The 13,700-nt window shown below is 43.1% G+C and overlaps 1 protein-coding gene across 5 annotated transcripts in view; it reads right to left on the bottom strand.

Annotated features, from left to right (window-relative positions):
* The window catches only part of TTC7B (tetratricopeptide repeat domain 7B), a 245,701-nt gene that overhangs the window by 115,381 nt on the left and 116,620 nt on the right, over positions 1-13,700 (bottom strand). For all 5 annotated transcript variants that reach the window (XM_036882090.2, XM_036882091.2, XM_036882094.2 and 2 more), the window contains 2 exons: positions 7,584-7,647; positions 3,664-3,801 (listed from right to left, as the gene is read on the bottom strand). In XM_036882090.2, the coding sequence (XP_036737985.2) occupies positions 3,664-3,801; positions 7,584-7,647 (202 nt within the window). The remainder of the gene's footprint in view (positions 1-3,663; positions 3,802-7,583; positions 7,648-13,700) is intronic.

The raw sequence follows: 13,700 nt of genomic DNA, 5'->3' as shown, positions 1-13,700 counted from the left end.
ACCTTTTCTGTATACTTGTGGCCTCCCCTGACCCTGGCAACTCCTGTGCCCACAGTGCTGAGAACAACCAAGCAGCACAGCTGCCTTTAATGAGCTCTGCACTGGGCTCTGAGTATGTTACATGGGTTAGAAATAACCCTCATGGTAATCTGAGGTAGGTATGATTATTATCCCTATTTTATAGAATGAAAAATGGAGGCATAGAGGTTAATGACTTGCCAGGCTCACATAACTGGTAAGTGGCAGATCTGGAACTCAGACCCAAGCTCCCTGACTCTGGGGCCTGTGCCCAGGACACACTAGGTTGCTGACCTGAGTTTGGGGGTGGAGGAGGCAGGGATGGGGCAGGGAGCCAGTGGAGGGGAGAATGGTTGGGAATATTCACAATAAAAATACATATGATATTATCCCATTCCTTGAAACTTACATAAATGTACATGCATTTATTCATAAAGAGAAACATAAGATGGTGTCTAAAATGTCAGTGGGTAGTGAACTATCTCAGGGGGGGCAGGATTCTAAGTGATTTGTTTTCTTTTCCATATTTGTATGTACTGTTTGATTATTCAAGGACAATGCATATGGCAGAAAGATGAACAATGGAGTCAATTTCTTTAGGAGGAAAAGGAAAACAAAACAAAAGGGAGAAAAGAGAAGCGGGCAGGGGAAGTGCTGTCAGAGGCTTCGGAACAGAAGGGTGGCGTGCCCTTCCCTGTGTTTCAGAAGGCTCACTCTGGTGGTGCAGCAAGGGATGAAGACAGGAAAGTATAATACTGCCCCCTAAATAAATGCTAACGAGGATGGGCACTGAAATTTGTGTGGCCCAAAAAAGCAATACAGAAAGTTTAAAATCCACTCATGTCCCACTAACGACCACAGCCAATGCCCATCAGCTGACGCCTGGATAAACAAAGGTGGTGGTAAACAAAGGTGGTGGGTCCCAACCATGCTCTTCAGCCAGCAGGGGAATGAACTGCTGATTCACCTGACGTGTGGATAACCCTGAAAACATGCTAGGAAGCCAGACACAAAAGGTCACATATTCGATGATTCCATTTATGTAAAATACCCCAAATAGGTAAATCCACAGAGTCAGAAAGCAGATGAGTCATTGACAGGGACTGCTTAAAAGGGATGGGTTTCCTTACAGGGTGATGAAAATGTTTTGGAATTAGAGGTGATGGTTGGACGACACTGAATGTAATAATTGCCACTGAATGGTGCACTTTAAAATGATTCCATTTATGTTATATGAATTTACCTCAATTAAAAAATAACCCTGTTAGCCTTTTAACCTAAAGTCCTGAGAAAATGGAAGGGCAGATGAGAAGTAAAGAAAAAGAAAATGGCAGCATTTAGAGAAGCAGGACCGTCTAAGCAAGATGTGGCTTGAGACAGAGGGGAGGGGGTCTGTGCTCAGCCACGGGTGGACCGAGCCCGTCCTCAGTGGGAGAGTGACGCAAAGGTGGCGCTGGCTGCCTTGAGATGCCGCGGGCCTTCGCCTTTCTCCTCCGATGCCTCCTGTTTTGGATAGAAGATGTGAGATAACACAGCCATCAAACATTTGCTGGGGGACGTGCCAACTGCAAAACTAAGTAGAAAGAGCAAGAAAGGCTGAAGCCAAGTATTCAAGTCCTTTATTACTGGCTGCAGACCCTGCATGGAGCCCTCCACAGCATCAGCCACACCAGACAGCAGCTGCCTGCTGCTTGGCTGCCTCCCCTAGACTGGGAGCCACACACTGCTAGGCACCGTGCTGCATTTGTGGCAGTATCCCTGGCCTTGATCACAGCCCCTGACACATACAGGGGGCTGCACATATGTCTGTTCAAGAAATGGATGTCCTCCATTTTATATATTTTATCTACCGATTTATATTTTTAATAGATAAAACACAGATATGGGACAAAATCCAAAGAGCTCCAAGAGATATATACAGGGATAAATTTCCTTTTCTCCTCCCACCTCCAGCAACTTCGAGGCAACATCTGGCATTGCCTCCATCGTTTCAAATGTGACTGGTGCAATGAAATTCCAAACTGCAAAGTCTCCAACTACCAACAGACTACTCAGTGACTCGGGCATCCGGTCATCACCACAGATGGAAGCTACATGTGATATCAAGGTGAATGTCGGGTGAAAACAAGGTCCCAGCATTCTGTGCTGAGAGGAGGCACATGCCAGGGAGCTGCCAGCTTGGGGAGGAATGCTGGAGGGTGACAGCCACCCCCCTAGAGTCATTCATGGCATAACAAGAAGTCTGTGAGAAGGGGCCACCCAGCCTGTCAACCAAGCCAGCCACTTCGAGCTCCTCACACCTGTTTTGGATGTAGGTGAATTTCAAGCTCAGGAAAAGCTACACGGCTGTGTGATGGGATGAAAGCAGACTTGCGAACTACACTCAACCTTGGACCCAAGGAGATGCCGAGTGGTTTGTCTGGAGGAAAGAAGTTCGCCTTAAAAGAACTCAGCTGTGAGCTGGGTGACACCATCCCTGCAGATGGGCTGCATGGCGGCTGCAGGAAACAGGAACTAAGCTGGCCGGGAGGAGAGGGTCCCAGGAAATCAAAGCACCTGTGGCAAGCATGACATCTGGGCCAATTCCAAGCCTGGCCAGCATCCCAAGAGGTGTACCATGGGTGACAGGAACTTCTGGACACACTGCTTCACCTAGCTGGGTTGTGAGGGGCTTTTTTTGAAGACTGAGTAACCATTGCCCTGTATAGTCACCAAACCAAAGACTAAAAAAAGATCCAAGCCACGCAGGCTCATCTGTTCTCCAAGGCTCCTGCCTGACGCAGTGGTGAGCCGGCAGGCTCGAGGGTGAGTCGGTGAGTCGGGAGCTTATCTGATTTCAGCCAATCTGTTACTGTATTTCATTCCCTGTCCTCATGCCCAGAGGCTGTTGCAATGTGTATAAATTTAGAATGAAAAAGATAAATAACATGGAAAAGTTCATTTTAACAAAGTGAGTTGTTTTCTTTCTTCCTTTTTACTCCACTAAAGGAAAGATAAAATGATCTAGTTACTTATTTAGCCCTCACCACGGTGGAATTGGTATTCTGGGCAGCAATTCAATTAATGCAAAACCATAACCCAAGATTAATCAACTTCTTCTGAGACTGTAGAGAAGTCAAGCTTCCATCCTAGAAACCAAGAGAATGAGATGACAGACCTCCCAAAAGATATACAATCAACTAGGGTCCCTTCTGAACCAGCCAAAGCCTCTAAATGAAGGCAGTGTTTACATGCAAGCCTGTGCCAGCTCACCTGACAGTACATGGTGCCTGAAGTTGTCATTTCACCAGGAGTTACACATTGATAAATAAAACCTGGTTTATAAGGAAATTAGTTTCAGAGTTGGGAGATTTGGGTTATGATGGAAATTACACTGAAAGAGAAACTGCTTGAGAAATGCTTGCCTTCCTCACACATAGACTCAGAGCCAGTGGGTTTACGGACCACTGGTAGGAAGTGATCACCAGTGAATCCACCACCTAATCATTTAGCTCAGTTCCCACTGACAGGGGGAAAGCAGTTAAGCGATGGACCCACAGTTGAGACAGGAGGTGGGGAAGGCCAGGACAGGGCCGTAGCTCTACCCAGTGCTTACACCACCAGCACCACCCTCTGCCTGGAAGCAACCAGACTCTAGGGCTATACCTCTGACAGCATCTCATACTGGCCTCTTCTTCCAAGAGCAATGGTCAGTAAATCATAGACCACAGATGCACTCTGCAAACTGATGAGGCGGTCGCTCTTATGCTCAGGTATCCTGCTCAGCACAGCATCCCGGTTGGCCTGAAACAACATGGAAGAGAGAAGCACATGGTAAGCCAGCCCGTGCACACAGGTCTCACTGTGCAGAGAAGCCATTAGGCCACCCTACCCCTACCAGCTTGCAGCGGGTCTGGAGACAAGGGCAGGAATGAGTAAGAGGCTTGTCACCTTGAGTGGCTGCCTGAAACTCCCCAGAGCACCACAGCCCATGATACGTGGTGTTACCCAAACACTGAAGGCCTGGAGGTGTGATCCTAGAGGGCACTAATTCTGTCAGCAGGCATTTGGAGGGAACTTTAGAAGCCAGCACAAGCACTGTGATTTCTGCTGGGCTCAGGTTCACAGGCAGCCAGCCTCGCTGCAGACACAGCTGTGCTCTGGGTTGGCAGAATAATCCAAGTGAGGCCCTGCTTCTGCTCTATGTTAAAAAGTAGGAGAAAATTCCCAGCCCCACACTTCCCATCATCAAATGGTGAAATGAGGCGCCATCAGTCCTATAGAGCTATTCAATCTTGCTTAGGGAAGCACAAAACAAATAACAGAAAGCAAGCAGCAAACAGATTTTTGTTTTAACAGATACTACCTCAAGGGAACACCTTGCCTATTTCACATCTCCACTGCTTAGCACAGAAATACAGAAGGCACATTCAAGCTTATTAATCTCATCTATCTAGAAGTCAAATGCTCCTTACAGCAACTTGGGTTCATTGCTTTTGAAATTTAGTTTTCTAACAGAGTCCTCCAGACATACCACATGTATTAGGGACTCTAACCACTAGCTCATTTTCTTTTTCTCCCTACTACAGAGTTCAGAATCCATGAAGTTAGATTTTACCGGTCTTTTTTGTCCCTGTTAATTAACAGAAGTGTCCAGAACTACCCATCCCTACTAGCACAGACAGGGTCCCTCAGTTTTCACTGTGAAAGTGGTACGTGAGATACCGGGGTCACTTGTCCTGGCAGAGTGACGTGGACACTCTTGCCTGACATTCAGAAAGGCCATGCACACACCTTCTCTCTCACTAATGAGACAAATGTCTTTTTCTGTGTGAGTCCAAGGCATTTACTTTAAGCCACCCATCAGTACTTACTCACTTAAAATCTCCTTGCTCTTAAATGTCAAAGACAAATAAGAATATATAAGACAGGCCACTTCCTACAAAGTGAGTCATCTCTTATGGAAGCAAGCCTGCTTTTGAAGATTTCATTCTAAGTTTTTCTTGTTAGGGGTGCCTTTTGAGCCAGGAAGCTCTGAGGGAAACAGGGCCTGCTGTAAACGTGGTCTCATTTTATTTATTTGCTATATATATGTTCCATATTGAGACCAATGCCTGGAAGAGAACAAAATATAACCATTTCAGAGAGATTTTCAGGTTATGCCAAATGCACTTTTCTTTAATTTTTAGAGAAAGTCTGTTGGTATCTTTTGACTAAAAAGGCACTATATACAACCTCAAACAGATCCACAAATAATAAAGATCCGGTCCCAGAATACTGTCTCAGTGGTGGCTGTCCAGTATCATCCTGATACCTCCTTTCTCCTGGCGAAAACCAGCTTGATCTGAGGTGAGAAAGCTCCAGGTTCCACATAACTTTGTGTAGGTGGGGAGACTGGACGAATTTATGCTTCTCAATTAAAGTCAGAACCAACAAAGAATATGTTTTTGTCAGACACCAAAAAACAGAGCGATTTTCATTAGGTTCTGAAATCGAGCGCATTCATTTTCTGTCTAAAAGCTGAAAAATCAAAGAGTCAAGGGACATGAAAAAAGGCTCCAAAAGACAACTTAATTTAGATTTCTACCTACATAATTGAGGAATGATTTACAGGGAGAACATAATCATTTTGGCTGGAAACTTAATCCTTCACATTTACTTCATATTTACAATTACATATGATGTCATTGGATTTCACCATCCTCTGAAGAGATTCTGCAAGAATTAAATACCACAGAGCCACATCTATCTCAAAGGGATCTCAAGTTTGAGTATTATTAGCTCCTATCACTTCAGCTAAGGAGCAGGAATGAAAGACATCATTCCCGAGATATCTATACTTAGAGCGAGCACTGTAAAGACGTGGCCACGTTTTCCAAATTCCAAACTGGAACACGTGGCCGGACAATGGAACATAACATTTTCAGTCAGAATTGTCCAGGAAACCTAAAATGTGTGGCGTCACTCTTTCAGAACTTTTACAGCATAACCAACCCAAGTTTGCCCAAAGGAAAGTAGCTGCCCAGCTGTGAAGAGTCCAACTGGGAAGGAGGGAACGTTAGCCAGGGGCGCACACAAGCTGTCTCAGACCAAACAACAGACGACGGAGCCACACTGAGACCTGCTCCCCTGAAAACCAGTTCCGGGGTGCCACCAGGTGCCAGCCCATTCACATATGTGCCTCCCTGACTGTGCCAAGGCAGGGGAGAGAATGTCAGCGACACTGTCCTAGGCTACCAGCTGACAGTCAAGGGGGCAACCTGTTTCCCTCAGAGGAAGTAAGGCCAATGATGTCAAAGAGCTTCCAAATAAAAAGAAGTGAACTCAAGCAGTCTTGCAGCTGTGAACATCTCCGGGCCATTTCGCAGAACAAGAAAACAGAAAGCTTTGACTTCAGGAAAGAAAGCTGCCCTGATTGACTGTCCCCAGCCCTTTGTGGTGGCCACTTCACTTAGCACATGCACATTTCTTCTCCTGCTCCGTGTCTGTCTTTTCCCCCTGAGTGTACTTCATACCTTCGATTAAGTTATATGCTTGGGGGAGAAGGGAAACACCTTCTCTTGCTTTCGTTGTGATTCCTTCTCCCCCTCCTGTCTCCTCCTGCCTGCCTGGTGGGAGGTAGGGCAGGAGCAGTGAGATCTGTCAGAAGGAGCCCCACACCACTGCAGGATGTCTCTTGTTCTGCCTGCTCTGGGCCTCAGGTTCCTCATCTGTAAAATGAGTGACTGGAGGTGAGGCCCTCTTGGTCCTTTCAGGTTCCAAAAACTTGCCATTCCGCTCAGGTGCTCAGCATACACCTTCACTTGCCAAAGTACTAACTACTACAACATACATTACTCCCAAAAGTTTCAAGCTACGGCTGTCATGCTTAGTGATATGCAGAGGAGAAACCCAATAAATGGTAGCAATGAAATTCTAGACCTAAAATTTGATATCCTGGCCAAACACTAAGAAAACATCTCAAAGGAATCTGATGGTCTAGCAGAAGTTCCCTCCCAACAGCAGAGCCAGGTAATAGTAGCAAGTTCTGTGACCCAACAGGCTTGGGACTTTGCAATGTCCGGGGGACAGGTGGGAGCTTAGGGGGAGGACCTGTGTAAGCGGACGAGGCAGTTTCATCAGGCACCTGCCATAAAAACCAGAGGTTCCCATGTCCGACAAGTGATTCATCCCCGAATTCTCCCTCCCACCCAGCAAACGGAGAAGGCTCAGAAAGCCCACCTTTTGGGGGCTCCTTTCTCTTTTAAGGTTCCTTTGGTGGTCATTTTTGCTGGATTACTTAGTCATTATGCACTATTGTGTTAGTGTTCAGTCACCACTTGGTGGATAAATGAAAGAACTCAGATGCCTGCTAATTGCTAAGGGAAGAGAGGCTCCATGCTCCAGATGGATGGAACACTACCAGCCAGTCCAATAGTTAAGAAACACCCCTCTTTCTAAATCTCTACTGTTTTTTCCCACCCAGGTACCCTCTACAAAGTATTCTCCTCCCAAGAAGAGGAGTCACTATACTGATGGAGTTGCAATAGCAAAAAAGGGACTATAGGAACGGGAGAAAGAAAAATGTAAAAACACATTCGACTTACCATTGATTCACTAATCAGCAGTAGCAACAGGGCTTCTTCAGTATTTTCTTGAGGACAAAAAATGCTGTGTACAGAAAATCAATGTTGATATATGGCAATCTTAAAATAACACTAAATACATGACTATGAGCAGAACTGAATGTTAAAACTTCTAGATTTTTATACAGAACCCATGAAAAATATAGCATAATTTGGACATATGAATTAATTTGCTTATTTCTATGGTAATCTGTGGAATATATACATTTTAGTTATGCATTTTAAAGGCAGGCAACAGATTAAAGCTGTAAACCAAGTTAAAAGCCCAAATAACATATATGCCTATTACAGAGGCAGAAATTTAGATTGCTACAAACTGACATTATCTAAATAATATAAGCTTTCTCCTAAACCCATTATGGAGGTATAAACTGCACACATTTCACTAAGTTATACTCTTCTTACCTCTTATTTGCTAATTGGCATTTCTTATATTGCCCTTTAGATGAAATAAGATACTGGAAGAAATTTAGAGTTTGAATAATTTCTAGAAAACTGTTAAGTTTTGAAAACTGTAGTGAGCTGTCTTACTTAAACACATGTCTTATTATGGAGTAGAATGCAAGGGCTAACTGTCTTATATTCAACCTATTTTATGGAGTTTGGCTGGACTCTAACATCTTGGATTAAAAGAAAAGCTTTTAAGCTCAATGTTGCTCAGGATTAGAGAATAAAAACCAAACAGAACTCCAATATCCATTCTCTAGATCCTATTTTTTTTTGTGCTTTGAGAATTTTTAAGGACTTGCAGCATTTTTTGTCCTGTTCTGAAACTCTAGAATCCTTTGTGTAGAACTGTGAGAATTATCACCAACTGGGCCAAACTCAACTCACTTTCATGGAAAGGAAAGGAGAGTGCAATAAAAAGGAACTTGGTTGAAAAACACTCCTGGAAGGCTTGGAGATGACTAAATAAAGAAAAAATTCATATCTTCCCAGAAGTAACATTACAATCATTTAAGAGATGGGATGATTTCCCAAAAAAATGGCCAAAAAAAGCTTTCCAAATCATTATATATACTTGTTCTCTTTGAAGTGCTGGCAACTTTTGTATTGCACCACAGGACCAGGAGGAGCAAGACCAAAAAAGCACAGTGCCTGGTCCTCTTTTTAGGACTCTGACGTTCCTAGAGATAAGGGAACACCTGGAAGATGGTTCCTTTCACTCTTAACGGCTAAAATTTTATGAAAAGCCTGGCCTGATTCTGGAGCAAGATTCTAGGATTTTCAGTGACTACCTTAAAGAGGTAGTTTGAGGCGATCTGGGTTTTTGGATGATGGAACACTTCTTTTTCCTTAAATTCAGAAACAGACCCTAGAGGCTTTGGATTAAGAGGGTCTGTCCATGTGTGTTCATCCATCAATCATTTCCTGATATCCCAGCTTGTGCTTACATGCAATTGGGACCTTACCAGTAAAGCAGTAACATTAACCATTCTTTTTCACGGCTGGCCCATTCTACACTGTCCAGACTAATTAAAAAGAGAGAGAGTCCATGCTAATTGTGACTTAACACCAGCCAATTCAGTCTACGGGTAATCCCCAAATTCCATGTGAGCCATCCAACCTGCTTAAATGCTAGGTGGAGTTATTTTAACCAGAGCTGTTAACAAGTAGTGCATTAACTTGTTCTAATTCCACCTCCTCTACCCTTCTTTTCGAGGCAGCAAGATGGGCACGTGGGAGCACTGCACAGCTCTCAGGGCAGCAGGAAGAGGTGGGGAATGGGGGAGGGAGAATGGGTGGTTTTCAGAGACATGCCTAAAAAACGATACCCACCCTCCCTCCCTCCATAATTATGAATTCTCTAGACCCATTTATGGCCACTCCTTCTTCTGCCCTGTTCTGGGAAGTGTGGAGCTCAGGGTGGATGGTCAAAGGTATGGGGCCTTCTTTCTGTGACATTCTCCCCTTGGGGACCAAGAGCCTCAGGAGACAGAGGTTCCCAGCCCCTCAGCCTTGTGGCATTGGAAAACCAGAGCCTAGACTCAGAGGAAGAGGATTGAAAGGCCGGTGGGGGGATATAAAGAGACAAGGAGAAAATGGATCAGCAGGCGGTGGTGAGCCTTTCGAGGGCTGGACTGGCGGGCTGGCGGAGGAGGGCAGTGCCGACGTGCTGGCTAAAACGGGAGGCCGCGTTCTAATCCCAGCCACATTACTAACTCACTGGCTGACCTTTAGGCAAATTGCTCATTTTCTTACTTTGGATGAATTTACCAACCCATTATCTGATTCTACAGAAGAGGAAGGGAACAAGGGTGAGGATTCTCATTTATAAATAGTGATTATGATCTTGCCAAAGCTTCCATATAATAGCCCTTTCTTAAAAAGTTTCCCCCAGATAGGTGAAAAACGTCACTGTATGTGATAGAAATGATCATACAAAAGAAATCAATCCAACTTTATCTAACTGCATTGCATCTTTCCATCCTCTTTAGCCATTATGCAACTCATGGCGAGCTGGACATCTAAAGGTCAACAGCACCACCCCGGAGGCAAAGCATTCCAGGTGCTTTGGAAGGCCTTGAGCACCTACAGACCATGAGCAAGTGGACTTGTAAATAATGACGTCGACCCCAAGGCCAAGCGATGGTGCCTATATAATTTTAACATGCCTGGCTGTGGCACTCCTAGGGAACTCCTGGAGAAACACCACCTGGACCACCGCCAGCCAGAGAAGAGCTGAAGAAGCCAAGCCAACTGTGGCTGCAGTCCCACCCCTGCCTTGAGCCGCTCCGTTAAACATGCAGAGGCAGAAAATACTGTGAGTCCCAGGTCTGTGCAGGAGGACGAGGCTTCTGAGAGAGGAAGGATTTAAATTAAGCATTAAGAGTGCCTCTTAATTATTAGGGATCCAGCTGGCCCAATCTGCGTCTCACGCAGGCCTCTCTGTACAATTCCAGAAAGGTCAAAATCCCCTCATGACAAAGAATGAAGGGTCCTTCAGTTAGATCAGCCCAAGTCGCCTGAGCCATGCTGTGGAGTGGATTGGATGAATCCCCACAGCACATCACCTTGCACAAGGGCCTCCGTGATCCTCTCCACGGTGCCTCAAAGGTGCACCACATACCCTAGCAGTGAGAAGGGGCAGCAACTGGAGTATAGCTGGTCGTTCACACAGCTTCCATTCTGCCATCAAGTAGTCTTCCTGACCCTTCAACACCCCTTATCTTTGTATTTAAACAGCACCCCATCCTTACCATAACCTCTGCATTGGCTACCAGGAGGTTCAGACCCATATGTAAGTACTCCATGATACTCACCTTCTCCTCCCAGGCCTGCCAAGGAGTTTAGCACTATGTCTGGCATGCCCAGCTTTCAATCAACTTTTCATCGTCCATTTCCTGCCACAATAGAGGTTTTTAATCTCCTTCTTTACTTTGTGCCAATGATGAAGTCTAATATGTATTTAACTATCTAAGCCACTTCAAATGCTTCTTACAGGGAGGGATACAATGACATGCACATGTATGTCCACTAAGAAATATGTAGAAGAATGCACATAGCCATACTATTCCAGTTAGCCCCAAATGAGAAACTCAAATGTCTATTATGAGAAACTCAAATGTCTAATATATATGGGAGTATGTTAATAAAGTGGACCACTATGCAACAGTGAAAAACCACTATCACTATGCGCAAAAACATGGGTGAATTTCTCACATATAATGTTAGACAAAAGAATTAAACAGAAGGTAGTTCTTAATGTATGATTCCATTTGTATAAATTTCAAAAATAGGCCAGAATAATTATTGTGATAGAAGTCAGGATAGGGTTACCCTTAGGTAGGGGGTAGTATTTGGGAAAGGCTACAAAGATGGCTTCTTGGGTCTGGCAATGTTTATTTCTTGATCAGGATGCTAGTTATATGGAAGTGTTCACTTGGTAAGAAGTTTTGAACTTCTGGTTTGCCTGTTTTTCTTAATGTATGCTATGTGTCAATAAAAAGTTTGCTTAAAAAGTAAGTAAGCAAAAGTCAGTAAAATATTACACAGAAATACCTAGAATAAAGGAAGTAAGGAGGTCCATGGCATGGGACCCCTCCCTTCTTTTCTATCTGGGATTGTCAACATTTTATTTCCTTTCAAAATTCAAGATGGGGATAGAATGAGCACCACTTCATCTCCAGGTTGTAGTGACAGGGAGAGGGGCTTCCTGGGAGAGCTCACTTTCCAGTTATATTCTATTATGACCAATTATTCTGAATGGTTCTTGTGGTCTGCTGGAGCTGGAAGGATCCCCTAAAGTTTGCTTTGTACTTATATTTCTCATAAGAGACTGAGGAGAGGGGGAGAGTTTGGGGTTCACCTGAATGGGGCTTGATCATTATCTATGGATTTGCTTTTTCACTCCCCAGTCAGCAAAAATGAACTGGTGATAATGGTGAACTTTTTTTTTTTTTTTGCCTGAGTTGACTGATCTTATGGTTCAGCCTTGGTGATAAGAAAACCCCAAGACAAGTATAACCCCAACAGGTTTTCTCTCTTTACTAATAAATTATAAATAGGGTTGTGAACACACAAAACTGGAAAGCCCAAAGCTGGTGGTGACAACTGAAGGAATAAGGACTACTGTGGAACATTAAGGAAATAGGGAATAGAAACACAATGGGGAAAACCCACACAACTAAAAGTTGATTATTTGAAAAAATCAACAATATTTGACAAACTTTTTAGCTAGACTGGCCCAAAAAAGAGAGAGAGAAGACTCAAATTACCAAAATGAAAATAGAAGAGGGGATAGGACTATCAACCTTATAGAAATAAAAATTATAAGGGAATACTGTGAACAACATATGGTATGGTAGCAAATTAGATGACTTAGGTGAAGCAGACAAATTTCTAGAAAGACAAGAACAACAAAAACTGACTCAAGGAGAAATAGAATAAATTAATAGACCTATAACAAGTAAAGGGATTGAATTAGTAATAAAAAAACCTTCCTACAAAGAAAATCGCAGAGTCAGATGGCTTCACTGATGAATTCTACCAAACATTTAAAGAAGAATTAATACCAATTCTCCACAAACTCTCAAACAACAGGAGGAAGGAATAGTCTTTCAACTCATTTTATGAGGCCAGTATTGCCCTAGTACGTAAACTAGACAAAGACATCACAAGAAAACTACCAGTCAATATTTTTTATGAGTATCTATCTGCATACCAAATACTAGCAAATCAAACTAAGCAATAAATAAGAAGGACTATACACCAAGACCTAGTGGGAATTATCAAGGGATGCAAGGTTGGCTTAACATCCAAAAATCAATGAATGTAATATATCACATAAATAGAATAAAGGACAAAACCTTCATGATCATCTCAATAGGTGCAGAAAAAGCACTTGACAAAATTAAACACAATGAAAAATATTCAACAAACTAGTGCTAGAAGTGACCTCCCTCAACCTGATAAAGGGCATATATGAAAACCCACAGTTAACATCACAGTTAACTCAACGGTGAAAGAATGGATGCTTCCCTGTCTTGAGATTAGGAATATGAAAAGGATGTCCATTCTTGCTACTTCTATTCAACATTGCACTGCAGGTTCTAGCTGGGGCAATTAGGGAAGAAAATGAATAAAAGGCATAGAATTTAGAAAGGAAAAAGTAAAACTATCTCTATGTGTAGATGACATTATCTTGTATATAGGAAATCTTAAGGAATCTGAAACACTATTATAACTAAAGATATAGTTCAGCAAGATTGTGCTACACAAGATCAATGTAGAAAATCAATTGTATTTCTATATACTTGCAATGAACAACCCAAAAATGAAATTAAGAAAATAATTCCACTTAAACAATAGCATCAAAAAGAATACACATACAAAACTTAGGTAAGCTTAACAAAAAAACGTACAAACCTTACACCCTGAAAACCGCAAATTGCTATTGAAAGAAATTAAACTAAATAAATGGAAAGACATCCCATGTTCACAGATCAGAAGACTTAATATTGTTAAGATGGCACTTCTCAAATTGACCTACAGATTGAAAGTAATTCCTATCAAAATCCAAGTTGCTTTTTCTTTGCAGAAATGGACAAACTGACCCTAAAATTCATATAAAAATGC

Source organism: Manis pentadactyla, chromosome 11 (genome assembly GCF_030020395.1).
Source record: "Manis pentadactyla isolate mManPen7 chromosome 11, mManPen7.hap1, whole genome shotgun sequence".
Lineage (NCBI taxonomy): Eukaryota > Metazoa > Chordata > Mammalia > Pholidota > Manidae > Manis > Manis pentadactyla.
The sequence above is the reverse complement of the archived record's forward strand: the minus strand, read 5'-3'. Positions and strand labels throughout refer to the sequence as shown.